This window comes from Lagenorhynchus albirostris, chromosome 15 (genome assembly GCF_949774975.1).
Source record: "Lagenorhynchus albirostris chromosome 15, mLagAlb1.1, whole genome shotgun sequence".
NCBI classification, from domain to species: Eukaryota; Metazoa; Chordata; class Mammalia; order Artiodactyla; family Delphinidae; genus Lagenorhynchus; species Lagenorhynchus albirostris.
This window is the reverse complement of record NC_083109.1, coordinates 22,289,430-22,317,041: the sequence shown is the minus strand read 5'-3', so window position 1 is coordinate 22,317,041 and position 27,612 is coordinate 22,289,430. Positions and strand designations below refer to the sequence as shown.

Here is a 27,612-nt window from a genome sequence, read left to right as displayed (position 1 = left end):
GCCCCTGTTGAGAAGAGGCGAAAGGCTAAGTGGCCACTCATGGCCAGGAAGTTTCAGCCTCTGGGAGGCATTTCCTCTTCTTGACTGTCATTGGCGTTTGGTTCCTAGTACATATACATGGCAGCCCCCGCTGGGAAGAGCACGTTTTAAAATATTCCTGGCCTGTCTTCTTTTGGCAGCACCTGTTCCGCGAGCCGGAGAAGAGGCCCCCCACGGTGGTGTCCAATACATTCACCGCCCTGATCCTCTCGCCCTTGCTCCTGCTCTTTGCTCTGGTGAGTAGCTGTAATTAGCATGGGCAGCGTGTGTCTGGCGCCAGACTCAGCAGATGTAGCTGTTCCAAAGGAGGCTTTGTGCTCTGGCCTCAGCACAGCTCCAGAGGGGTCCAGCAGCTGTGACCCAAACCGATGGTCAAAAAATTTTAGAATAACTAAAATTCCCCATTATGGGGGAGCAGCCAGAAAAACTGATCCATTATCAAGGGGCATGAGAAAGTACCCAGTAGCCGTTAAAAATGGTAAAAGTGTATAGACGGGGATGCTCTGTAGGAACGTTCAGATGAGGTCAAGTGTGAAAAAAGCAAGACCGGATGCTAATAGCTATAGAAAAAGTGAGTACAGAGGCTGTGCATTTCAGCACTGTTTGGAGCATAAAACTATAAACAACCTAAAGTCCTCATAAAAGCAAGCGTTAAATAAATTATGTACATCCATACAATGGAATAATATGCAGCTCATTAAAAGAATGGATAGGGCTTCCCTGGTGGCGCAGTGGTTGAGAGTCCACCTGCCAATGCACGGGACACGGGTTTGTGCTCCGGTCCGGGAAGATCCCACATGCCGCGGAGCGGCTAGGCCCGTGAGCCATGGCCACTGGGCCTGCGCATCCGGAGCCTGTGCTCCGCAACGGGAGAGGCCACGACAGTGAGAGGCCCGCGTACCGCAAAAAAAAAAAAAAAGAATGGATAGATTTATGTACTTGTCAACTGATATGACGAGGTTGCCAAGATGTTCTATTGAGCGAAGAAGGCAAGGGGTAGGATAGTATGTTTAGTACAGTGCTCTTTGTTTAAAAACCTTAAAAAGGCATCATCTATTAGTGTTGGTCGCCTCTAAAGAGGGGGCCTTTTAGGGAGTATAGAAGGACATTTTTACCTCTTATACTTTAATGTACAGTTTGAATTTTTTTTTTTTTTTTTTTTTTTTTGCGGTACGTGGGCCTCTCACTGTTGTGGCCTCTCCCATTGCGGAGCACAGGCTCCGGACGCACAGGCTCAGTGGCCATGGCTCACGGGCCTAGCCGCTCCGTGGCACGTGGGATCCTCCCGGACCGGGGCACGAACCCGCGTCCCCTGCATCGGCAGGCGGACTCTCAACCACTGCGCCACCAGGGAAGCCCTCCCTTGTCTCTTTTTTAAAAATTATAAACATAGATGTAAATCCTCAAAGTTCAGAGAATTTTGAGAACTGTATGGAAAACTCATTGGATCTTACTTTTGGAAAGTTGCTTGTGTTCATAATTCATTCATTGATTTTAATAAAAGAATTATTGGTCAATCTAAATCTGGAAGGCATGCCACAAGCTTTCAGAAACCAGACCTAGGATATGGGCACCTGTTCTTTTGAGTGATCAGAATTTCAAAAAGCATGGAACCCACAGCAAGAGCGTGTGCATCCTCCCAACTGCTGGTGGGTTTATTTCACCAATACTTAGAGAAATTAGCAGGGGTGCCAGTTACTGCATCACAAATACAGGTTCTGACCTTTCAGCCTCATGGTTTCACCTGTTTTAAAATAGAAAAGTTTGCTGTCATTAAAAATGATGTTCAGGTTTGAGTTACCCAAGCGCATTTGAGAGCAGGTGTTGGAATGCCTTTCTAAAGAAAAAAGAGAACAGTTTTTTCTGAGGACTTGTAATAGGGTGGTCGTCACTTGGAAAAATTCCCTGTTCTTCAGGTACGCATGAACTTTTAAGCCCTTAGGGCTGTTTATTGGATTAGCATTGGCATGGCATGTGTTGCCTCCCTTTCAAGTTCTAATGTCTTTTTAATTTATTTCTCCCCATCGTTCAGTGGATCCGGATTGGTGCCAATGTCTCCAACTTCACTTTTGCTCCTAGCACGATTATCTTTCACCTGGGACATGCTGGTAAGCGCCCCAGGCTGCTAATTCCATTTAACCTCCTTTGACATTTTGCCTGCCCACGCAAAAGCCCTGTTAAGTAGACCCACAGCCTATTAACTATAATGACTTAATAGCATAACATTTCCCTCTTCCTCGTGGCCTTTTACGACAGTTAATATGATGATAAACCTGTTTGGCCCATCAACTTAGAACAGCTGTCATTATATTGGGTTTCATTGTACTAGGCTGCCGTTGGCAGGCCGTTTTACCTTCATTTAATAGCTCTGTTCATTTCCAGAGATTACTCACTTATTGTATCTTTACATTGAGCCATCTTCCTGAGTGAACAGCATTAATGCAGTTTCCAACGGTTATCTTCCCCCAACGTATTGATCTTCACATTTGCTAGCGGCTGTGTCTGGACTGTAGTAGAAAACAGTCCCTTCCACAGTCAGACATGCTGTCCTGCATTGTTCTCTTGAAAACTTAGGACCTAACTGTTACAAGACAGTAAATTCACAAATCAGTTAGGCGTTTCAGAAACTTTCGATACTATTGAATTGGTGACCCTTGCATTTCACTGAGACATTAATATTCTTTTCTGATTTCTTTGACTCTTTCAGGAGTCACCCTCTTTGTGTCCATAGTGTGCTGATTCTGTAGGGGTCCACAGACGAATCCCTTGAAACTCTAGGCAAATTTATATCTCTGTTTTCCTGGGGAAAGAGAGAGTCTGTAACTTTGATCAAAAGTCTGACAGTGGTCCATGACCTCAGAAAGGGCTAAGAACCCCTGCTGTAGTTCATCTGTCATCCTTCTGGGCAGAATTGACAGGAAGACCTTTCTCTCCAGCCCAGTTAACTGAATTTGAGTGATGGCCCTCCCAGGTCAGGCTGAGAACAAAACCTGAATATAAATTTGTTTAGAGCCATGACTTTTTTTGCCAGAGTGCTTTTTGTGTACATTCCCTCATTTGATTCTCATCACAACCCTGATGGGGGTGACCAGGGTAGGAATTATGCTCCTTGTTTGATGGGTGAGAGAATTTAGGCTCAGAGAAATTAAGTGGCTGTGAAGGGCAGAGCCTGGGCCAGAACCCAGGGTCCTCAGTGCCCAGACCTGAACCCTATTGACTAAACCTTCCTCCTCTGTCCTCCTTGCTTCCTTCCTAGTCACAGTGGCAAATTAGCCCTAAAAATTTTTTTAATGAAAAGAAAAATGATTCATTTCTTTAATCCTATGGGCTTTCATCCAGAATTTAAAAAATCAACTGAATCCCAAATATAACATGACATAACTTAAAAAACAAACAACAACAAAACCTGCGTTAAAGAACAAAGATGCGAGCTGGAATATGGAACCAAGTTGCTGAGATCTGGTTTTTACCTGTGGATTTCTTGGTAGCCAGGGCTGAGAAGCAAGTATATTGAGCTGTTTATTTTCTGGCATCAGATAAAGGGAATAAAACATGCTGTCTATAAATACAGACCTCTTAGGATCTGCAGTTACTGGCTTCTAACTGTCCTCTGCCCAGGGCAATGTCACTGTTTGACTTAATTGGCTATCATGACGCCTGTTCTCGTAGCTATGCTGGGGCTCATGTATGTCTACTGGACGCAACTCAACATGTTCCAGACCCTGAAGTACCTGGCCATCTTGGGCAGTGTGACGTTTCTGGCTGGCAATCGCATGCTGGCCCAGCAGGCAATCAAGAGGTAAGGTTGGGGGCGGGCCAGGGACCCAGAGTGGGATTAGAAATACTGTTGTCAGCTCTGTCCACCCAGCTCTTTGAACAGCGGTGTGTGGCAAAATGATTCATGTCCTTAGGGGCCAGTGTGACACCTTAATCCAGCCCGATACAGAAGCCTTTTAAATCAGAAAAGAGCCTTGGTGATAAGTTTTAAATACGTTAAAACCACAACAGTTTATGCCCCGGCACATTGAAACAAGAGAAGAAAATAATTGCTTTATGAAGATTAAAATGGGTTAGGACAGGTGGCAGAAGGTTGTTGTTAGTGTGCTGGCTGTATAACAGTTTTCTCCTCTGCTGCCGCAGAAAACCCTTTTCTGCCCTCCTCCCGCACCCCTGAGGAGGACTCTTCTGTAACCACCACAGCCTCCCGGAGCTCTTCCTCCTAAGTATGAGGTCCATGATCTTCCCCCCAGAAACCACGTCGGGCTTTACAGAGGCCCCCAGCAGGGAGCACTGCTCAGTGGCCCGCATCACGTCCCCAAGAACCAGACAAACTTAGGTTCACACAAATGGTCAGGTCCCCCCGCAATGGCAGCTTGCTGGCAGCTTGACTTTAGAACCTGGCTTAGAAGCAAATTTAAATGTCACGTAGGTATTTCTCATTGATTTAACTTTATTAGAACTTGGGTGATTTCAGCCACATAAAGGTCAATAAGAAAAGGTCAGAATTGCTTTCACCTTTGGAAGTTCACAATTTCAGACGTGCCCTACTTTCTCCTCTCCAGGACTTTTGGTGGAAGAATGTAACACAATAGTATTAGCCCCCACCGTGCGGCTGCCAGTTAAGTTGGTCAGATCAGAGAGAGACTTGCTCAGAGACTGTTATGGGCGGGAGAGTCCCACGTCTCCTCCCTGCCTGAGACTCCATAGAGCTCTCTGAGTGTCTCACCGTGGATACCGGCCCCAGCATGCTCCCTGCCCCGCCTGTGGCCGTCCAGATTCCGCTAGAGCTTCCCTTAGCACCAGCAGTGGCCACTGGCTCACTTCTCTGCCCCTCCAGCAGCCTGAACTTGGTGGCTCTGCACTGCATCTGAGAAAGAGCCAGGACTCAGCTGTTTTCTCTGAGCAGAGCCCTGTTCCCTCAGAGCAGCCCGTCCAGGCCTCAGGGAGCCAAAAGGCTGTCCTCTGCTGAGTTCACTCTTTTCTGGAAGTTGCCCACACAAGATGAACAAGATTAAGGAGAGATGGGAGTGGAAACCGTTTGATTTAGGTCCTGCTCAGCGGGAGTTCCTAGTCTGGAAGGCTAACATTGTGTACACTTTCTGGGGAGGAAGACCATGGTTCTCATCCCACCCTCCATTCTATATAGAAAGTCACAGCCCACTCTGTTACTGTCTTCCTGAGTCCTAGAGCAAGCTCTGCCCCCGGGGAAAACGATGACTCTAACAGAAGCTCTGGTCGGGTGTTTGCCATTTCTTTCCTCAGCTTATTTCTCTTCTTACTGTCCTTTCTTGACTCTCAAACCCTCTTTCCTTTGGCAGGATCGCTGCAGAGCAGAGCAGTAGATTGGCAAAATATAGGACACTACGGTAAAGATGAAGGGCGACTCATCCCAGGAGCAGGGCCCCTTTCCATCTTGCCCACCTCATGCATGTCAGTTATTTATCTGATTTTCAGCACACTTGTTCCTCCCCATCCCTCCCTAAGCCGAAGCTGAATTCTGAGGCCATTTCCCCACTTCCTGGACCAAGCTGTAACTGGACCAGGGCAAAAGCCAAAGCCCCCTGAGTTAGCCCAGCAGATGGTAACTGCAGCAGAGCAGCTCTGACCTGGCTTCGACTGTAAGGCTCCATCCTCCCGTGTGTCCCACGGGGTACTTTATAGACACAGCCCCTCTCTGTGTTCAGAGGAGAACAGAGTTGAGGATAGACAGATTCAACCTTGGACTTCTTAAAAGGGGACACCCCCCCCCATTCAGGACATCTAAATTCATTAAATGATGGTCCCATGGCAAATCCTGGCACACCTTGTCACTGTTCTAGGCCTTTTTGTAATATTAACCTCTGATTGGGCCAAACAGTGTGGTTTGGTGAGACGCTAAATTTTGAAGACTGATGGCCACATATCAAAGCCAGCGTCATCAAAACCCAGGTTCCTAGAGCTCAGGATATATGGTTCAGGGCAGCTCCCTGTGTGACTAAAATGTCAAGTGAAATATCACCCGTTCTCCATTGTGTCAGTCCTAGGATGAGGATGGGAGTGGAGGAAGGTGAAGGGAGGGAAGGAGAAGAGAGTGTCTGATGCTTCACTGATCAGCTCCTTTAGACCAAGGATTGGCAGAAGTTTTCTAGAAAGAGCCAGATAGTACTTAGGCTTTGCAGGCCATACGGTCTCTGTTACAACTACTCAACTCTGCCACTATAATGTGAGAGCAGCCATAGACCACGTAAACAAACCCGCATGGCCATGTTCCAATGAAACTTTGTTTACAGAAGCAGGTGGTGGGCTGCATCTGGCCCGTGGGGCACAGTTTGTTGACCCCTGTACTAGACCAACAAAGAGGAGGGAGGTATTTGAGTTTTCAAGTCATGTTCCCTCTCGTCCTTTGCCATGGAAATGGCTTTCCCTGCCAAAGCAACAAAGCCGTCTAATTTTCACTCCTCTGAAAATAGGAGAAATCAACAAAAGCATAGAATGTAGAGCCTTTTTCACTGATGTGTGAACATAAGCTGGAACATCTAGTTCTCAACACAGGCTTGCTCAGAGACGACTTGCTCAGAAAGCGACTACATTTGTTTTGTTTTTGTTTTTTCAGGATTAATTCATATACAGTAAAATTCACCCTTGTTAGTGTACAATTCTGTGAATCTTGAAAGATGTAGTAGACACTACCTCAGCCAAGGTACAAACTTATTTCCACACTCCAGTGAGCTCCTATGTCTCTTTGTGGTCTGTCCCTTCTCCCCACCCGCCATTCCTTAGCCTTATCCATTTGGTTTTGTCCTGAATTACAGTTGCTCTTGCTGAGATTTGTTTTCAGAACTAGTCCTTTCTGCTAAGTATTGAGCTCTTTAATTCTTTAAAACTAACTGGATTCGTTTTGTTTTTCTTGATTTTTAGATAGTCTGCCCCCCCGCTACCCCCAAACCATACTGCTTGAGAAAGAGGAAAGTCACTTGATCATTTGGACATTTGGGACTTCCTGAGGTTGGGACCTTGTCTTTTAGAGGAAAGTCCCTAGTAGCCAAGTGTTTTTGATCTGAGAACAGGTATTGATTTGATCAGGCGTAACAGAGGGCTAATTTCTTAGCTAAGATGGAGGCTTGTGGGTCACCACCCTTTCTGCTGTTCTTATTTCATAATTAACGCTGTCCTCTCTGCATGAACGTTTCGAAACACACATACTTTTTTTTTCTTTTTTGGCCGCCCCACGTGGCTTGTGGGATCTTAGTTCCCCGACCAGGGATCGAACCTGTGCCCCCTGCAGTGGAAGCTCGGAGTCCTAACTACTGGACCGCCAGGGAATTCCTGGAACACACACCTGGGAACCTCTGAACACTGGCAGAGAATTAGGGGCACTCACTTTGGCCCTCAGGATGAGTTCCATGCCTGTGCATGCGTGCCCCTTGGAACTGTTGATTAATTGGTTTGGAGCCTGCCATTCTGCAAGACCGCCTTGTCATCACATCAGCCCTCACCACTGGGGACAGCTGCCTGCTGAGGACGGCCTGTGTGTGAGCACCTTGCTTCTGCTCACCAGAACCATCTGAATCACTTACTTGGTGCTGTCATCCTCTGGCTGCACAGTGTCTGTCCAGACAGTCACTTCCCTTCTTGTGTTTCCCCGTCACTTCCTGGAGTCTAGGGGGGGCAGCTGTGGAGAAAGAAGGAATAAAGAGAGTTAGTGTTTATCCCCTCAAACTTTTTCTGTGAGCTGAGTCCAGTTTCTGAGAATCATTCTTTCTTAAGTTTAGACATCGAGTCTGATCACTGACAAGAACATGACCACACGATAGGAATATGGTGCAGATTTCTGTACCGAAAGGTCGGAATGTCATCTTCCAAGCTACGTGAGGGCATGTGTTGTTTGGCAGACCTGGAGTCCGGGAAATTGAAGACGAGCGTTCTTCTATTCATCTAGTTGAAATGTACAGTGTCTTTTTGGCCTTGTACTGTGAGAGGTGTGCCTGGAATTACCTCATCTTGTGTTTTCACATACCACACTTACTTAGGTATCATCAGGTGTGTTTCATTGTTTATTTAAGATGTTGTCAGCTTCAGTTCGAGCTATCTTATATTCTTTTGTGAAATGAGATGGGGCATAAATAAATAGAATTAATAGATGAATGAAAAAAAATAGATGAATGATTGTTCCCTTATAAATGGGATCTCCTAGTACCTTGGTCTCTCTGTTGTCACCAGTTAGGAGCTGCAACACTGAATTGAAATATTCAATAATTTTGTGTTTGTCTCCATTTTCTTTCAGAACAGCACATTAGTTCCAGGAAAAAGAAGGAGATTCTGAAAGCCTAAGTGAATATCAAGAGAAGGAGTCAAGAATAATTCATAGTTTGAGAAGAGGAATGAAAAAAACCCTTTATTTAAAAAGAAAAAAGTCAAAATCGTTTTGCTTGTTTTTCTATTTCCCCAACACAGAGCAGGTACCTGTGAGCCCAGATACTCTGTTTCTGTGGCATGGTGCCCTAGCAAGATGCTGTGAATATTCTAACTTACCCACATGTTGCATTGAAAAGTTGAAATCTGTAATTAATCTGTTACGGAATAAAGAGAATAATAGGAATGAAGACCTGAGAGTTTCTTCCGGTACTTTGGGGCTGATTGGATTCCCAGGGCACATAACATGAGGCCTTCGTTGGGAAGTATGCTTGACACAGTGGCCGGGGTGTTTCTCCAGGACGTTTTACGTTGGTCCTTCTCACCTCTTTCTTTCTTTCTTTTTTTCTTTTTTTTTTGCCGCATAGCATAGCATGTGGGAGCTTAGTTCCCCGACCAGGGATCGGACTCATGCCCCCTGTCACCTCTTTCTTAGCAGAGCTGAGGATTACCTGGAAAAGCCAGCATCCTTTCTTCCTCTCCAGCACTGGGTACCAACTATGTCCTGTCGATATCTGAAGACGCCCCTGCTTTTGCCTTGAAAGTTTGGTCTTGGTGTGCAGTGGGGAAGGGAAGGGATTATCTTAAAAGAAGGCTGAGCCCATGAGCTATCTTAGGTTCTTAGAGGGACACATGCATCTCAAGAATGCCCTTTTGGAAGTTGTGCCCGGGATGACCATTACGTGGAGGTTATACGATATCACTTAGAGAAGTAATATTGAGCAGTGTGTTTATGTGTGCAGACTTCAGTGTTGGGCAAGCCTACTGTTACCACTTACACGCTGAAGGACTTTGGGCAAGTGGCTTAATGTCTCTAAGCCTCCTTTTTTTTCTTCTGTAGAAGATAATACAGTGCCTCCTCATATGGCTGAAAGAGTTTCATGAATCTGAAGTGCTTGGCTCAGTGCTTGGCATCTGTCCTAATTGGCCCATAGTTATGTACTTTGGCTCATTGCCTCTACTTCTGTTAATTGAAACATAATAGTAGATAACTTTTGAAATGCAGGTAATCCTAGGAGTATTTATTGAGTTTGGGGGGTAGAAATTATTTTAATCAGATTGCTTTCCAGCGTAGCTGGACTTGCCCCTTCAAAATGGGGATTTTAACTGGGGAAAGAGGAAAGGAGATTCTGGAACTTTGGCTGGTTCTGAATGGGACTCTGCAGGGGAGCGGTTGATACGGGCAATAACAGGGGTGCCTCTAAGATAGGAAGGAGACCTCACCTTTCCCAGAGGTTGCAAACCGGTGGCCCATGTTTTATTTGATCCATAGTGTTCTTTGGTTTTTTTTAATTGAGTTAGTTGCTAACATTTACAAATTGAGAAAATTCATATAAAAATCCAATTTGGGGACTTCCCTGGTGGCACAGTGGTTAAGAATCCGCCTGCCAGTGCAGGGGACACGGGTTTGAGCCCTGGTCCGGGAGGATCCCACATGCCACGGAGCAGCTAAGCCCGCGAGCCACAACTACTGAGCCCGCAGGCCACAACCACTGAAGCCCGCACACCTAGAGCCCATGCTCCTCAACAAGAGAAGCCACCGCAATGAGTAGCCCACGCACTGCAGCAAAGATTAGCCCCCGCTCGTCGCAACTAGAGAAAGCCTGTGTGCAGCCACGAAGACCCAGTGCAGCCAAAGATAAATAAATTTATAAAAATAAGTAAAATAAATAAATTTATTTTTAAAAAATCCAATTGGGGGTTTGGGATTCTCTGGAAAAAGAAAATCAGAGCCGGCAACATTGGGCCTGATTCCTGTATGACAACAATCAGCTGAAGCTGAATAGCATCTGCTGCCTTTGGGTTGGGCCTGCACTCTCCAGTCTGCCACAGTCCTGCCCCCACGGGTTCCGCCTACTCTGGCATCGGTCCTCCCACCAACTTCGCGCGATTGGTACCTGCCTGGCTCCTGTAGACGTATGACTGAAAGCCTTGCTTTTAAATTTTAGCTTCTTATCCCGCCCTGATGGGAAAAGGTGATGTTGGTCTCCAACTGCTGTTGGGTGGCTCCTAGTGTCCCTGCTTATGGGTGCTGGGACCTCAGCAGCTCAGAGTAGTGGGGAAGGGAGGAGAACAGGAGACCCACCCACCTGGTACTGTCGCACCTGTAACCAGACCTGTATAGTTCTGGAAGACAGATTGGTTGAGGCCTGCTGGACAGAGGTGTAGAGAAGGGACAGTAGGGCCTGAGCATAGAAGTGCAGTGGCTGGAGGGCAGGAGATCAGGAAACAGCTTCCTAGAGCAGGGGCTGGCAGGGCTCGGGGCGCCATGGCCAGTTCAGGGCTGGCCTGCAGACCTAGAGGAGCTGGAGAATAAAGCACAGCAGACGTTTGCTACATGCCAGGCTCTGTGCTTGGTCCAGCTGTGGCAGTGAGCAAGACAGATTGTTCCCTGCCCTTGGTTCACTTATATCCCAGAGGGGACAAGGGAAAGGGAGCAGAGTAATCACAAATCTGAAAAGGAATATTTATCTAGAGGGATTGGGAAGGCTAAGCTGACAATCGAAGGAAAAGAGGCAGTCTTTGCAGAGCTGGGGAAGAACATTCTAGGCAGAGCAGCAACATACGCAAAGGTTCTTGAAGCAAGAGCTTGGCGTATCTGAACTGAAAGCAGGCCAGAGTAACTAGGGCGGAGCTAGCAAGGAAGAGAGTATCCTTGGAAGCCATAACAAATATGGATTTTAAGGGCCGTGGTAAAGGGGATAGATTTTATTTTCAGACTGACAGCAAATTAAGGGAACTTGAATTTTATGCTGAGATACAGCAGAGGCAGAAACAGCTCGTATGCTGTCTTTCTGGCCCTACCCACTGGGAGAAGCCTCTTGAAGGCTGCGGGAGAGAGTCCGCCTGCTTGTAGCCTCGTGGTAGGTCTGGGGAGGCTGTAGTTGAGAACAGGCCTAATGAAATCCACTGGATTTGTTGCTCAAATTATTTGCTACTAGCAAAGATCCTTTGCTTGACCAAACTTTAGTCAGGATCCTGAAATTTCTCCTACGCCCATCTGTACTCTTTCTTTTAAAATCTAGTTTTAGCAAGAACCCTGCTAAGCAGTTTAACCAGACCCTCCCACCTCCGTGTCTGATCACCCTGATATGTGGTCAGATTCCTCACCCTCCACCATCTCCCAGGTGATGTCTGATCTTCCTGGCCTATCTTCAGCCAGAATCCTGTTAGGTCAGCTTAACTAGAATCCCCTTACCCCTGATGTATCTTCTTGGTAAGTTTCCATCCACTGTTCCCCACCCTGCTCCTTGGCTATCAGTTCCCACTAGACCATGCTGTATTCAGAATTGAGCCCACTTCTATATGAGGTCTCTTTCCCCCTATTGCAGAAGTCCTGAATAAAATCTCTTTTTACCTCTTTAACTGCTGTGCAGCTCTGGTTTTCATTTGACACCACAGTAGTGCCTGGGCCTTGCTTTCTCTATAAAGAGTACTCAGCACAGCAGGTCAGAGTCCAACTGACCTTTCTTCAACCCCCTGAGCCTTAGTTTCTTATGGGTAAAAATGGGATAATACCTCTGAGGGCTTTATAAGGATTAAATGAGGTCACATCCAAAACACAGACTACAGTGCCTGGCACTGACATTGACTCAGAGTTTTCTTGGATTAGTATAGATATTACCATTGTTATTTCCTGTGTGTCGTTGGCAGGAGCCCAGTAAGCAGTTTGTACCAGGTCCACGTTTCTTTGTTGGTCGAATTCACTTGCTTCCCCAGCTGTCATTTCCTGGAGGGCCTGGAGGCTTGAAACAATACAGGAGCACTGTCCTGGAATCAGGAGTCTGTTACGAGCTTTGCCCCCTCCGGGCTGTAGGACCTCTTACCTCTGCTCTGCCCTCCCCCAAGGGCTGTGGTAGGGAGCACATGAAGCAATGGATGGGAAACCCCTTTGTGAATTTTAATATAAACATAAGGGATTATCATAAGCAACAAGTTCCCCATTGATTAGAGCATTTCTTTAGGGGAAAAAAAATAATAGCACTCCATCTTAAGAGGGACCCCCCAAAGGAATGGGAAGCTCCCAGTCCCTCTGTGGGGAGGGTTTAAGTCCTGTAAACTGCCATTAGTGTCATACTTAATGGAGATAAAGCATCGGAATTGTTGCCATCACGGTCTTTTCCTTTATAACGGCATTCACCTCGAAAACCACAAGTAGCAGCGGGGCCCAGTGCTCGTTATTTCATTTGAAAAACTCATTGGAAGTTGAGAGAGCCCTCAGTCTTTGCTTTTGTTGGGACAGGCGGAGGAAAGAGATGAGCAGGTGGGTCTGGGGGAAGAAAGGGGGGGCTCAGGCTGGCCTGGCGAAACCACCATTCAGCAGCCTCCTCCTTTGTTCTCCTTCCTTGGCAGGTTCTCGGCCAGCCCGCTCAGCTTGGTTGAAGTGGACCGCGGCCCTCAAAGGCCAGCCTTCTCTTCTGAAGGGGGCTTTTGTTGCCCATTGTTGGTATTGTCTCCTCCACGGAGCCATGGTGGCCCCCCGCAGAGCGTTTCCCACGCTTCACATTCTTTCTTGGAGGGCAAACTGGGGGCTCCCAGAGAGAGCAGGTGGTCTGAACCGGGTGAAGCCCCGAGCTGGCTTTACAGCCCTGGTGTGGGAGACGGGCCCACGGGATGCGGGTCCAGCACTGTGTGTGCCAGGTCGGAAAAGGCCGGAGATGGGACTGCTCACCTCTGAGTCCCCATCAACTCTGAGATGCTACAGATCTTCTCGTACTTTTAATCCAAACACACATCCCATCATCCAGACGTTTCACTTTTTTTTCTTTTTTTAGATTTAATCTACTTATAGTAAGATGCACAAATCTTAAGTGTATAGCTCAATGAAATTTTACATCTAACTACGCTAGTGTAACCATTACCCAAGTCAAAATATGGAATGTTTTGATCCCCTCTCGGAAAGTTCAGAGTCTAAGAAGAGGCTATGTGTGGGGTGCTGTGTGGTGGTGTAGGTGATGTGTGTGGGTATCTGGCCCAGGTAAAACTGTTCATGAATAGAAAAAGTTGGGTATCACTGACATAGGTACATCTGGTCAGTGGCTTCAGCTCTCTGCTTCCCTTTATAGCAAAACTTCTTCAAAGAATTGTCTCTACCAGTGCTGTCCAATAGAAATGTAATGCAAGCCCCATAGGTGATTTAGAATTTTCTAGTAACCATAACAAATAAGTAAGAAACAGGTGAAATTCAATTTTAATATATTTTATTTAACCCAATCTATTCAAAATATTATTTTAACATGTAATCAATACAAAAAACATTCCTGAGATATTTTGTATTCTTTTTTCATACTGTCTTTGAAATCCACTTAAAGCACATCTCAGTTGATATTAGCCACCTTTCAGGTGTTCAGCAGCCATATGTGTTCAGTGGCCACCATACTGGGCAGCCAGGTCTATACTCACCAGCTCTGACTCCTCTCCTGCCATTTTCTCTCTTTTTTTTTTTTTTAAGATTTTTTGGATGTGAACCATTTTTTCAAAGTCTTTATTGAATTTGTTACAATATTGCTTCTGTTTTATGTTTTGGCTTTTTGGCCGTGAGGCACATGTGGGATCTTAGCTCTCCGACCAGGGATCAAACCTGCACCCCCTGCATTGGAAGGCGAAGTCTTAACCACTGGACCGCCAGGGAATTCCCCTACCATTTGCTCTTGAACCCACTCGAGTCAGACTTTTGCCTCCACCATCGACCCAATTTGTTCTTGCCAAGGTCATCAGTGGTTTCCATGGTCACTTTCATGTTCAGTTCTCAACTGACTTGACCCATCAGCGGCATTTGGTACCGTAGATCATTCCCTTCTCAAAACGCTTTCTCCGGTTGGCTTCCGGAATTTCTCTCTTGTAGTTTTCCTGTCATCTCACTGCCTGTTCCTTCTCAGTCTCCTTTGCTGGTTCCTCATCTTTCCTCCTAGCTTTCAATGTGGGGTGCCCCTGGGTAGTCCTTGGACATCTGCTCTTTCTGTTCCTCTTCCTTAGTGATCTAACCCACTCTCCTCACTTTAATGACCATCTAAAGGGTGACAGCTACCAAACCAAACCGGCTGACCAGACCTCTCTCCTGGCTCCAGACTTGTACACCCAGGTGCCTACTCAACATCCTCACTGGAGCCTTTAAGGGGCGTCTCAGACTCAGTATGTCTAAACCCAAACTCCTAATACCCGCGCCCCCCACCGCCAAAGCTCGTAAATGGCAACTCCATCCTTCCAGTTGCTCAGGCCAAAAACTTTGGAGTCATTCTTGACTCCTCTCCAATCCCCACACCGTATCCATCAGCAAATGAGTTCTACCCTAAGAATGTATCCAGAATCTGACCCTTTCTCAGAGTGACATTAAATACAAGTCAGGGGCTTCCCTGGTGGCGCAGTGGTTGAGAGTCCGCCTGCCGATGCAGGGGACGCGGGTTCGTGCCCCGGTCCGGGAAGATCCCACATGCCGCGGAACGGCTGGGCCCGTGAGCCATGGCCGCTGAGCCTGTGCGTCCGGAGCCTGTGCTCCGCAACGGGAGAGGCCACAACAGTGAGGGGCCCGTGTACCGCAAAAAAAAAAAAAAAAAAGTTACCATTAAATACAAGTCAGATCACGTCGTTCTGCTTAAACTCTGCGATGGCTCCCATCTCACCAAGGGTGAGATTTTTAAGTCCTTACCATGGCCTCCAAGGGTCAGATGAGCTGGCTTCCCGCTCCCTCTTGGCCTCCTTTCCTTCACCCACAGCCTCGCTGTGCTCTAGCCGCACTGACCTTCTGCTCCTCCTCCCTTCACACTCTTGCCTCAGGGCCTTTGTGTTGGGTTTTCGCTCTGCTTGGAATGTTCTTCACCCACATATTGTCAAGGCCAACTCTTGAGGGACTTTACTCAAATGTCCCTCATCAGAGAGGCCTTCCCTAACCACCACACCGCATATTCACTAGAGATAAAATAATCCCCTCCCACACTCCCATCCCATTAATTTTTTCCCTTTGCAATCGCCACCATCTTACATATTCTATACATACGAACCTTCAAGTCGTGAGCTTTCAAATATGTGAACATGCGTTTGTATGTCCAGTCACGTAAGCTAGTTCAAGTGTCTGGCGTACATTGTCACGTGTGTGCATCCTCTATAAGTGGTTGCTTTTTTTTTTTTTTTTTTTTTTTTGCGGTACACGGGCCTCTCATTGTTGTGGCCTCTCCTGTTGCGGAGCACAGGCTCCGGACGCGCAGGCTCAGCGGCCATGGCTCACGGGCCCAGCCGCTCCGCGGCATGTGGGATCTTCCCGGACCGGGGCACGAACCCGCGTCCCCTGCATCGGCAGGCGGACTCTCAACCACTGCGCCACCAGGGAAGTCCGGTTGTGCTTTTGTGTACTTTGCTGTGCAGTACTGTTTAGAGTACAGTAGTTCAGTATCTTTATTTCAAACGCAGGATGTCCGGAAGCAAGCGTAAAAGCAGCGGTGACGTAGCTGGTACGGCTAAGAGGCGCCAGCTGTGGTACTGTACTACTGTACGTTTCAAGGTATTGTAGTGTAAAATTTTAAATGTTTTCTTTATTTTTTTGTGTTTGTTTGTTCTTTACGTATTATTTGTGTGAAAAGTATTATAAACCTATTACAGTACAGTACTCTATAGCTCTATAGGCTAACTTTGTTGGACATAAACGAACAAATTGGGCTTACGAATGCGCTCTCAGAACGGAACTCTTTCGTATGCAGGGAACTTACTGTATTTACTTGTTTTTATTATACTTTCCCTTTTTTTTTAACATCTTTATTGGAGTATAATTGCTTTACAATATTGTGTTAGTTTCTGCTTTATAACAGAGTGAATCAGCTATACATATACATATATCCCCATATCCCCTCCCTCTTGCATCTCTTTCCCACCCTCCCTATCCCAACCCTCTAGGTTAGGTGGTCACAAAACACCAAGCTGATCTCCCTGTGCTATGCGGCTGCTTCCCACTAGCTGTCTATTTTACATTTGGTAGTGTATATATGTCAATGCTACTCTCTCACTTCGTCCCAGCTTACCCTTCCCCCTCCCTGTGTTCTAGAATATAAGCTCTATGAGGTCAGGGACTTTGTTTGCTCACAACTGTATTCCCAGTGCCTAGAACAGCACTTGGCACATAGTGGGAGCTCTAGAAATGTTTGTTGAATGAATCAATGGTATTGCTCATAGGTGAACAAAGTCACCAGTGGATGAAGGATGACTTTCGCCCAGAGTAGACAAATATGGCTAAGAGCCCGGTTCTGGGCTGGACCCCCTGGGTTTGAATCCCAGCTCTCTCCTTGCCAGCGGTGACCGTGGCAATTCAGTTCACCCTTCTGTGCCTCAGTTCCTCGTCTGTGAGATGCAAAGGATGCCAATACCTCCCATTAGGCTGTGTGAGGAGCGCATGGGATTCTACACGTGAAGCTGCCCGGCTGACGCTGAGTGTTTGGTAAGTGTGAGCTTTTTTTTTTTTAATATCTTGTAATACCACTTTGGGAAATGTAACTATGTAAAACATGAAAAATTAGGTTGAAGATAAAAGAAAAATGGAAATGCAGACCAGTATGGGGGAATTTTATTGTATTTATAAAGGAAAAGGTAGGTCAGAAATGAAATAGGATTAATCGGATGCTGTTGCGTCTCAGCTGCAGGGAGCAGGAAACATATGCAGAACCTTCATCCTTGGGAATTCCTGTCGCAGAAAGGAAGATAAATCTCAGCCTGGGGGCACTGGAGTAAAGGCCAGACGGGACAGGACACCCGGAATAAGGGTGATGGAGACTCCGGTGTTAAGACCGACTATCTGGGTCCCAAAAGGACCTCAGTCTTAGCCCCAACCTACTCCCAGTGAGATCCTGGGCAGTCACTTGCCTGTGTAGAAGCTGCTTCTAATCCCCAGACAGGGTTAGATTAGGTTATTCTTTCCAGCATACACATTCACCACACCCTTTACATCTCTTACCATTTATCACACATTAAATAATTCACCGTACAAGTAATTAATTTCTGTCTGCCTCAGTGTGTTATAAATTCCATGTGAGCAGAGACCACGGCTGTCTCATCCACTGCTGTCCCCCCAGCCCAGAGCCTGGCCATCTTGGGATGATTTTTTTTTTTTTTTTTTTTTTTTTTGCGGTGTGCGGGCCTCTCACTGTTGTGGCCTCTCCCGTTGCAGAGCACAGGCTCCGGACGCGCAGGCTCAGTGGCCATGGCTCACGGGCCCAGCCGCTCCGCGGCATGTGGGATCTTCCCAGACCGGGGCACGAACCCGTGTCCCTTGCATCGGCAGGCGGACTCCCAACCACTGCGCCACCAGGGAAGCCCCTGGGATGATTTTTAAGGGATGGGAAGATGGATAAATCTGAACTTGTTTCCTTATAGGACTGTTACGTGGACACAAAGTGTGGTGAGTGCAAAAGGATGCCATCTGCCAAATCATTCTACTCTGCACTCTTAGGGTGTAAGAACTCATTCTGCTGTTATGTTTTCTCAGGCCCACTGTGATGTCCTGGTATTTGCAGCAGTTGAGCTGGAGGGGGAACAATGGCTGGAGCAGCCCCCAGGCCCCTTCCTGCTGCTCTATGACTTCGAGCTCTGTGAAGCCTCTGGCTTTTAACCTGCAAGAACAAAGCCTGCATTCTTAGGACTTGGCCCTCCTTAGGGCCACTCTGCCCCACTGGGGCCTGGTGGGAGTCATAAAGCAGGTGAATGATGACCTAATCCCAGCGTGAGAGGCACAGGGGAGGCATTATTCTTAGGGGCATTTTTTAAAAGAATTCTAGCCTTCGGGACCTTGGCGGTGATTGGAGCGAACCCACTCCCTTCAGAGAGGAGGGAACTGGGAAGCTGACTTGCTCTGTGCGGAGAGTTGGCTGCAGAACCAGACCTGGGCCTCAGGTGTCCATCCTGCCTCCCAGGCTGGTTCCTGCCCCTCCTGCACTCTTCCTGTCACCCTGCTGCTGCTTGCATCTCCCCAGGACTGTACTTGGTGAGATCTCTGAGCTCTTGGTGTTTAATTAGGCTGGGAAGAAGGTGAGGGGGCACACGGAGAGCTCTGCTGGGAACTGAATTTGCTTAATAGTTTGGTCCAGAAGTGCCTGGCAGAGTCGTGCTGGGACACGTTTGTGCTCACAGTTCAAAGTCAGGCTCTAAAATATAGCAGTTTCTCCAAACAGTAGTGTCATTTGGGGAAACTGTCTGCGAAGTGGAGTTCATGTGAAGCGCTCCAGGGAAGCAAGGCAGGTCTTGGGCCTGCCTGGTCCCTGACTTGGGGCCAGATGCTGCCCCTTCTTTGCCTCAGTTTTCCTCCTCTGTAAAATGGGAAAACTCATTCCTGATCTCCCCTGACTCCTACTGGGATTGTGGGGGTCAGGGAGAGGGGAACTGACTGTCACTCCCGTCTTCCCTCTCACGAGCGCTACTCACACTTGTCCACCCGAGGGTGTTGGGAGGGGCTGGTCTTCCTTTGGCTTTACAGTTTTATGAACTTGGTAAGGGATCCAGGGCACGCCTCCTACTACATCAGCATCAGAGTCCCCTGGGACCCTTGTTAAGATGATTTAGATTCCTGGATCCTATCCCAGAACTGTTGAGTAACATTTCTGGACACAGACACTGAGCCTGGCCTCTGGCTACACACTGGAGTTACAGCAGTGGACAAGACCAGTCTCTGTCGCACATTTTCTCCCCTTCTTCCGGTTCTTGATGTGTGGAAGGAGGGACCCCATTCCCAGTTTGCTTGGTAGAGCCCCACACCTTTGGAGATGAGGAGTTTCTTTCCTTTTCCAGCCCACGCTCTGGGAAAGAAACCTCTGAGGTCCCTAAACACACACACACACACATGCACACATGCACATGCACGCATACACATACACATAGACATGTATTCCCACCTGTGCTCCTGCAGCAGGGTCACCAGGATGTTCTCCAATGCCATCTGCTTTTGGTCTGCCCACATGCTGTCCACCTGACGGCCAAGCCGTACCTTTGCTCCTTGCTCCTGGTTTCTCTCTCTATTCGATTAGAAAAAGAGAAAAAACTGAGGTTGCTACTTGAATAGGACGCCGGGAGGCCTGCGAAAGGCCAGGGCAAAGTTAACAGAGCAGGGTGCGTCCCTCTGCCTATTCCAATATCTGGCATAGACTCTTGCACCCAACTGAATTAGACTCAGTGACATTTAAGAAGACAGTATCTATAGGAGTGAAGACAATAGACTATGAAACACATATCTTCCTACAGACGACTTATTAATTACAAAGGAGAAAATGTTAACTTTACAGAGGAGAAACCTGGCAGACATCATGCTAACCAAGTGATCAAAGTTACCATCACCAATGGGACAAATTGACATCATGTGCCTCCTGATAGGATGCACTGAGAAGGACGTAACATCACTTCTTTTGCATAACGTGAATGTAAGCATGAGAAAGCACCAGGCAAGTCCAATATGAGGGACATTCTATAAAGAACTGGCCTTTACTAATCAAAAATGTCAATGTCACAAAAGACTGAAGAACTGGTCCAGATTAAAAGAAACTAAAGAGACATGACAACTATGTCACCTGTGATGCTGGATTGGGTCCTGGATGAGGAACATCTAGTTAGGGACAACTGGTGACATTTGAATATGGACTCTAAGTGATAATTATACTGTGATTATGTAAGAGAGTGTCCTCTAATTAGATACTAGGAGACACACAGAAGTAGTTAAGGATAAAGGGTCATGATGACTGCAATCCACTCTCAAATGGCTCAGCAAAATAATAATAATAATAATATGTACCTGGGTTTGTGTGTGTATGTCTAGATACAAAGTAAGCAAATATAATAAAAATATTAGGAACTGTTGACTACAGGGAAGGGAATGTGAAAGCCCTTTGTACTATTGCTGCAACTTCTCTGTAAGTTTGGGATTTTTTCAAAATAAAAACTAAAAAGTGGGGCTTCCCTGGTGGCGCAGTGGTTAAGAATCCGCCTGCCAATGCAGGGAACATGGGTTTGAGTCCTGGTCCGAGAAGATCCCACATGCCGCGGAGCAACTAAGCCCATGTGCCACAGCTACTGAGCCTGCGCTATAGAGCCCGCGAGCCACAACTACTGAAGCCCGCGCACCTAGAGCCCATGCTCTGCAACAAGAGAAGCCACCGCAGTGAGAAGCCCATGCACCGCAACGAAGAGTAGCCCCCACTCGTCACAACTAGAGGAAGCCCATGCGCAGCAATGAAGACCCAACGCAGCCAAAAATAAATAAATTAATAAAATTTTAAAAAACAAACAAAAAACTAAAACGTGTTCAGGCTATAGAGTCAGGCTGTTTGAATGCTAACTCTGCCACTCTTCGGTGTGTGTCCTTTAGAAGCTATTAATGTAGCTTCTGTACGATGGGGGTAAGAGAACCTGCTTTGTAGAGTTGTTGGAAAGAGCACATAAGAAGCTAAGAATAGGGACTTCCCTGGTGGTCCAGTGGTTAAGACTTCGCGCTCCTAATGCAGGGGGCCCTGAGTTCGATCCCTGGTCAGGGAACTAGATCCCGCATGCTGCAACTATAAGATCCCACATGCTGCAACTAAAAGATTCCCACATACCGCAAATAAGTGTTTTCTTGCCACAGCTAAAGATCTCGTGTGCTGCAACTGAGACCCGGCACAGCCAAATAAATAAATAAATACTAAAAGAAAAATAAAAAGAAACTAAGAATAATGGCTAACACTACCAAGGGCTTACTCTGTGCCCAGCACTGTGCTGGGTGTGTGCAAATGTCCCAGGGTAAAGTCTTTGTTTCTGGCAGAGCCACAGTCAAGTGGTGACTACCACTGGTGTTGTCACTGTTGGAGCCCATCACAGGGACAAGCACATAGTGGGTGCTCAGTGACCATTTATTAGTTAAGCGTAAGCTGAGGTTTGACATTGGAGCCCTTCTGCTATGGCGAGTCCAGAAATGACAGATGCTGTGCAAGGGGAGAGACCAAACTCGGTCCCTCCAAACCGCGATGCACTTGGGGTATGGGAAGAAGTCACGAGAACGTCAGCTCACCCCTGCTGCCTGCTCATGATGTCCTGGAGAAGCTTGCGGGCAGACAGCTGGGCCAGCACCTTCCGGTAGCTGTTGGTGAAGATGGCGTCTGCGTACCTCGGCATCCTAGTGGAAGGAGTCGGAGGTCAAAAGGCAGGGTGGGAGGCCCAGGAGGGCTGTGCTCACGGGGTCTCTATAAGGTCCTTCTGTGGCCTGTCCCCAGAGAGAGCTGGAACCTGGGCTGAGTGACCTCTCCGGGGCTCAGAGTCTGCCTCCCTCCCAGAGATGAGTAGTGGAGGCTGCCCGAGGAGATAGCTGGGGACCAGCTGGTGGCTTGATTCTGCACCCCCTAAGTAGCAACCCTGGCAGGGCTGGCTTTGGGGTGGCAGGAATACAGCAGGCCCTGTTGTCAGGACTGCTTACCTGAGGGGCTGGGAGGGCGGGGAGCCGTGGGAGCCGCTGCTGAGGGTGAGGGTCACGAGGAAGAACACCCAGAGCAGCATCCTTCACCCCTGACCTGGCACCTGGGGAGTGACAGACAGGAAGAAAAGGTCAGGTGAAGCCATAGCCACTGGGATGTCTTTTGCTGGGTGGGCCCAGCCCTGGGCTTGGCTCCATGCAAGTTTGGCCCTTGTCTTTTGGAAGCTGTTGGGTAGGAAAAGGAACCCAGACACACCTGGGTTCAAGTTCTGCCTCTGACAGTCACAAGCTCTGACCTCATTTTTTCCATCTGTAAAATGGGCATGATAAGGCTACTCTGCTGACCTCACAGGGTTGAACATAAAATGAATGATAATGGTGAAACTGCCCCTCCTTGTAAGGCCTTATACATGGGATTCAGGCCTCAGCAAGGAATAGGGGAGGAGCAAGCACCTTCCCCTAGTCACCTAAGTCACCCACCAGCCCAGTGTGGCACTGACGGTATTGAACAGGGCTAACAGCTCAGGCTCTGAGTCAGACAAATCTGAGTTCACATCTGGGCTCTGCCATCAGTAGCTGTGCATCCAGGACTAGTGGCTTCTCCTTTCTGGACCTCAGTTTCTCTATCCATAAAATGGAGTCAATAATTACACCTACTGCATAGGATCCTTGTGAGTATGAGGTGAGATGAGGCACCTGAAGTGAGCGCTTGGCATGTGGGCAATTCTCCACACACCTCTGCTCCGACGACGTAATGCTCAGGGAGCAGGCTGTCCTGATTTTGTGAGGAGTCGGAGGAAAGGGAGGAAGGCTATACATCTTGCTCCAGATGCTTAGATTTTGCCCTGGAAGAGACCAGGGAGCCTGGGGAGCCTGTGAGGCAGAATCATCTCATAGATCACGTAATTGTACTTCATTGGGGCCTGCTGACACCGTGCTCGGCAATTAGGGGAAGAACAGTCTACAGGGAGAGAGCTGCCTCGGCTGGGGCGGTGCCCCTACTGTCAGACCACGGTGTGGAAATGGCTGGCCTCGGAGTGACTCAGCCATCTCAGATCTGGGTCTTCTCATCTCCCAGGGGCACCCCCTCTCAGCAGGATGTGCACTCCATGGGGATACAGACCCCTCAGGAGGCTCAGCCAGCCCCTGGGAGGGCAGGACCCCTCATGTTCCACCATCTCCCCGCATCACTCCATTTCCAGCTGGTCCTGCTAAGGAGGGGTTTCCGGCAGGCAGGGCCAGCCCTGAGGGAATCCACTTCCTTTCCCGGGCTCACTTGCCCTCTCAGGGCATCACCCCTCTTCTCCCAGACACTGGGGTCTCGACTAACCCAGGGATGCCCTGAGACTCCAGGAAGCACGCTGGGGACTGCTCAGTGCTGCCCGAGACCCCTGCACCTCCAGGGCTGGAGGGAGCAGCCAGCCAGGCCTCAATCATCAGCCCCTCTTTGACGTGCACCCCTTCATCCTCCCCGTCCAAAGACAATGCTCCAGTTTCAGCGCAAACACTTGCTGCTGGTGAGTGACAGGGAGCTCACTACTCTAAGCCAGTCTGTCTTATTTCCAGGCAGCTCTTCCTTTTAGGAAGTTTTTCTCGTTGCACCAAGTCCAAGTCCCCTTATCCTGCAAATACTTGTTAAGCGTTTACTATTCTGCTAAGGATTGGGGCTAGAGAAAAGATGAGACCGCGGTGTCAGCCCCACGGGCTGCCCCTTTGACATCCACCTGCCGTGCCTCCCAGACCTTCTGCGCCTTCATCAACACGACAAGCCCTTTAGGTGCGTCTTGCATCTGACTTAGAACTTGACCCCCCAGACCAAGGATCTTCAGTCTTCTGTCCTCATCACACACTATCACACCTGGCCCCCCTTTCCCGACCTGGTCCACTGCTGGAGTTTCCTAAGTAAGGAGATCTTTGGAGGCAAAGGGGTCTCCTTGACATGACCACTGTTCTTCTGTCTCCCAGCTGCATCCTGGGATTTCTCGCATTCTTTCCTGCTGATCTTGTAATGACCTGAGCACATCCAGGCCCCCAGTCACCTCACTCACCCCTCCGAAGCCCGTGACACCTCACCCCCTCCAGAGCGAAGCCCTAACCCCTGTTTTTGGCCTAAGCTCCACGTCAGCCTCCCCACCCACTGCCCCTTCTCCCAGGGCTGGCACAAGTGATCCCCAGCCCCTGTGCCCAGCCGGCCCGCACAGCCCACCCTCACACTCGCCCTCGGGAGCAGGTATCACGACCTCCAATTTTACAGCCAAGGAAATGAGCCCAGAGAGGAGAAGGGCCTTTCTCCATGGTCCTCCATCAAATTAGTTTCGGACTGGGCACTTCAGAACGGGCCTCCTGATCCGCACGGCGGCCTCTCAGAAACAAGCCCTTATTCACAAGACTCCCTATTCATGGGGTGCTTCAGAATTCATCACCTGCACATGGGAAACGGTTCTGAGAAGACTGAAAGCTTTTGCTCTTTGTTACTGGTCTCTGGGGAAGAAACAAGGGGGACAAACAGGAACACCTGCTTGGTTGGCGTGTCCCTGTGCACATCCGATGGTTTTAGGGAGTTGAAAATAACCCGATAGTGGCAGACTTTGGGGGGCAAGTCATAGTAAATCCAGTAACCCGTGGTCATGCAGAAGGAGACTGGGCAACCGCATAATCTGGTCAACCAAGAGGCACAAGATTTGCCATAAACGGCTTGCCCCAGGGATGGGTCAAGCCACCACTGTAACCTCTGGGGTATGAGAACCTAATCCATGGAGTGGCAAAGTCCCATTAGACAAAGAGGGAAAGCAACAAGAATTATCCAGTTTCTGGTATGATGAGAATAGAGGTTGTGTCACTAGGACTAAAATAGCTGTCGGCAGACATCTTCCACCTGGCCAGTCTAAGGAGCTAGAATTCACTGAATTAAATCGAGCGTGAGTCCGAGAGCACCACTGACACCCCCTTGATGGCTCCGAAGGCATTTTAGGGTTTATCATCTATCATGATGAGTATCAGTTAGCTCTGCGCAGTGCTTACAAACTAATTCTGTGATGAGATATATTTGAGGTCGTCTGGACTCAGGATAAATGGGCATTTGATTTACATCAGTTGACACTTCTTGCCAGACTTCATGCCAGGATTGCTAAAGGAATTCTGCAGATGAACCTTCAGCTAACAGCAGAGGTCAGGTCTCAAGTGCCAAATTAGCAAGGCCATGTTTGAGCTCCTGGAAAAAAATCTTTTACCTTTCTTAAATATTCTGCTGTGTAATTTAAGAACCCCAAAGCATTGGCGTCCTGATTCAGTTTGTAAACTGTTTCACCGATAGGGTTCCGAGTCGAAGGAGATCTAAGTTTTTCATGAGGAAGCATCTTGAACGGTCATTCAAAAGAGTGACACCCCATCTCCTTCCAGAAAGGGTTTGAGATGGTTTATGGTAAAAGATACAAATACTTCAGGACCATTAAAGCCCGGTCGAGAGACGAGCGTGGGGGTAATGGAGTGCTCCAAGGGTAGATAATTGTGTCTAAAACCTAGAGTAAGGAGCGCGGCTGCAATTGAGCAAGAAAGCAGAACGTTTATCAATTTCCAGGCAATTATGCTGAATCGGTTCTGAGCGATCGGTGCGCGGTATTGATTTGCACAGCCACTTGGTTCCTTTCTGGTCCATGGCAGAATCCCGTGCTTGACAGGAGAATCTAGCCAGGTGATGTCTTGCCCCAGAAGCCCACCTGCACACCCTCGAAGGAGCACTGCACTGAGACCTCATCTGCCCCAGACAGACACCTGGCACGTGTCTGCTGCCACCTCTCCAGGGACTGAGGTCCACGCATTCGAGATAACCTCAAAATGACACCCACCGTCAAAAGCATATTCCAGAGCCCCTAGCGAGGGGCCTAAAAGGTACTCACCAGTCCACGGGCAAAGAGGATGGCAGTGGCCTCTTGGATGTGGTGTCTCTGAGTTGCTCTCAACTTTCGCACCCCCATCCAGCCCAGCCCCCGGGGCCGCCCCCCTCTCACCTCCGAGGTGGTGGGTCTCCCTCTGCTCTGAGACGTTGCTCCGGCTCCACGGGCCCCCGCGCTCGGCGTTTGCTCCAGCGGCTGCGTGGCGCTCCCATCATTTATACCTTCATTTTCCCCAGCGTTGTCAGCGTCAGAGAATCAATTACTCACAAGTCCACCAAAGGATCATTTTTAGCATCACACTGACGAACCCTAATAGGGGAAAGAGGTTTTGCCCCTTGCAAATTAAGGCTTGTAATGAACTTTCCCTTTATCTTTGATAGAACAGACAGAGCGGAAAGTTATATTATTCCAAGAGGAATAGAGAGTCTAATACTGCTCCTCTAATAATTGGAGTACTCCTTACAGTGAAACACCAAGGGTTCATTTACTCTCTGAGATAAATGAGCCTTTTTAAAAGTTCATATAATCTTGTTTTGTCCGTGTGCAACTTTATTTCACTTCAGGGCAGTCAACTTTACAGACTAAGTGTTTTGTGTTTTTCTCCCCTTAGTGAGGAGAGTTGTTTGCGGTTTCCCTTATCCAATTATCAGGATTTTCCTCTATTTGACTTAACCCACTGTGGTCACAGACTGGTGTAGGCAGCTAGCCCGGGGGGCACCCATAGTCGCGTGTCGGAGCAGCCAGACGTAGATAGTTGCCTCAGAGGTGTGTGAAGTGAGAGGGAAGAGATGGAAATCTTGGGACAGCGGTGTTTCCAGATTTCTCTAGCCTATAGCTAAAGAATCTTCAAGAACGGCATGAAAGTGCGCGAGGCAGAAGCTCTGGTTTCCCATACGGCTGTTGTCGAGGAGTGGAAATAGCCCTAAGTTAAGAGTCCAGACACCTGCTGTCCCTCCTATGCCTGTCCATCACGACCTCGGTGACCCTCAGCAAGCTACTTCTACCCTCCAAGCCTCAGCTTCTATACCATCAATTCCCACTTGCACCCCCAGGGAAACAGCAGAGAACAGTAGCTTTCAAACTTTTAAAAGAGTTTGAAACATGGATTTTCTTCGGAAATCTTCTATGAAAGTGCAGTATATAAAACAGATTTTTTTAAACGGGGCTGCTCTGGTCGAAGAATGGAGACTGGAGACTGTCTTTGCCTGCCCCTGGGCAACTCTACGGTTCACATTTAGAACCAGTAATGTCTGAAGGAACCTCCTAGCAGTGACATTTGTGATCCAGTTTCTTAGCTTGCACTGAGCCATGTTCTTGGTAAACATGGGTTGTTCCCCAGAGAAGCAGGGACTGAGTGTCATGTCGCCCTGTAGGCCCGGACACAAAGTGGTCAGGTCAGGCCAGATCCCCAGGGACTAAGAATAGGCTGACAGGTCACAGCAGCAGGTGGTAGATGGAGGAGTTGGGAGCCCCCAGGGCAATGGGTCAGAAGGTGTGGGGTTATCTCAGCCAGCACAAGGTGGGGACCATAGAGAGCTGGGCGCCCAGAATGGACACAAGGCCAGGGGACAGATATAGGACACACAGAATTGGCTGAAGAAACCATGGGACTCAGAATTCAACCCCAGCTGAAGCTCTGCGCCAGAGATTGAGCTAAAGACTTCATGCTTGATCTCAGTTTCCTAATCTGTAAAGTGGGAGTGAAGCTCATGAGGCTGTTGGGTGAGGATTAAATGTGACAGTGGATAAGGTACAGGCCTGGAATAGAGTAAGTCTCATAAATTAGCTCTTACCACTGCTGTCGTTGTTGTTGTTATAAATGAGGAAACGGGCACAAAGAGGCTGCCCACTTTCCCACAGTCACACAGCTGGGCAGTGGTAGAG

At 48.2% G+C, this 27,612-nt stretch overlaps 2 protein-coding genes and 1 long non-coding RNA gene across 6 annotated transcripts in view; 2 read left to right on the top strand and 1 right to left on the bottom strand.

Annotated features, from left to right (window-relative positions):
- The window catches only part of RPN2 (ribophorin II), a 53,966-nt gene extending 45,345 nt beyond the window's left edge, over nt 1-8,621 (top strand). The window contains exons 14-18 of one of the 3 annotated variants that reach the window (XM_060122705.1): nt 180-275; nt 2,072-2,147; nt 3,709-3,838; nt 5,358-5,405; nt 8,303-8,621. In XM_060122705.1, coding sequence (XP_059978688.1) covers nt 180-275; nt 2,072-2,147; nt 3,709-3,838; nt 5,358-5,405; nt 8,303-8,315 — 363 coding nt within the window. In that variant the 3' untranslated portion in view covers nt 8,316-8,621. The remainder of the gene's footprint in view (nt 1-179; nt 276-2,071; nt 2,148-3,708; nt 3,839-5,357; nt 5,406-8,302) is intronic. The other 2 variants (XM_060122706.1, XM_060122707.1) reach the window with 2 other exon arrangements.
- Nucleotides 8,622-15,769: 7,148 nt separating this feature from the next.
- Nucleotides 15,770-17,452, top strand: LOC132506064 (uncharacterized). Of its 2 annotated transcripts, none has more exons than XR_009535693.1 (3): nt 15,770-15,925; nt 16,748-16,852; nt 17,049-17,452. It is a non-coding gene; the product is annotated as an uncharacterized LOC132506064 (long non-coding RNA). The 2 variants fall into 2 exon arrangements; XR_009535692.1 differs by having other exon boundaries at nt 16,591-16,852.
- An 899-nt stretch (nt 17,453-18,351) lies between these two features.
- On the bottom strand, nt 18,352-21,918 carry GHRH (growth hormone releasing hormone). Its single transcript, XM_060123873.1, has 4 exons — nt 21,839-21,918; nt 21,437-21,541; nt 19,296-19,415; nt 18,352-18,424 (listed from the first exon to the last, which is right to left on the bottom strand). Exons 1-4 carry the CDS (start codon nt 21,916-21,918, stop codon nt 18,352-18,354), a joined length of 378 nt encoding a protein of 125 aa, XP_059979856.1.
- Nucleotides 21,919-27,612: the final 5,694 nt, after the last annotated feature.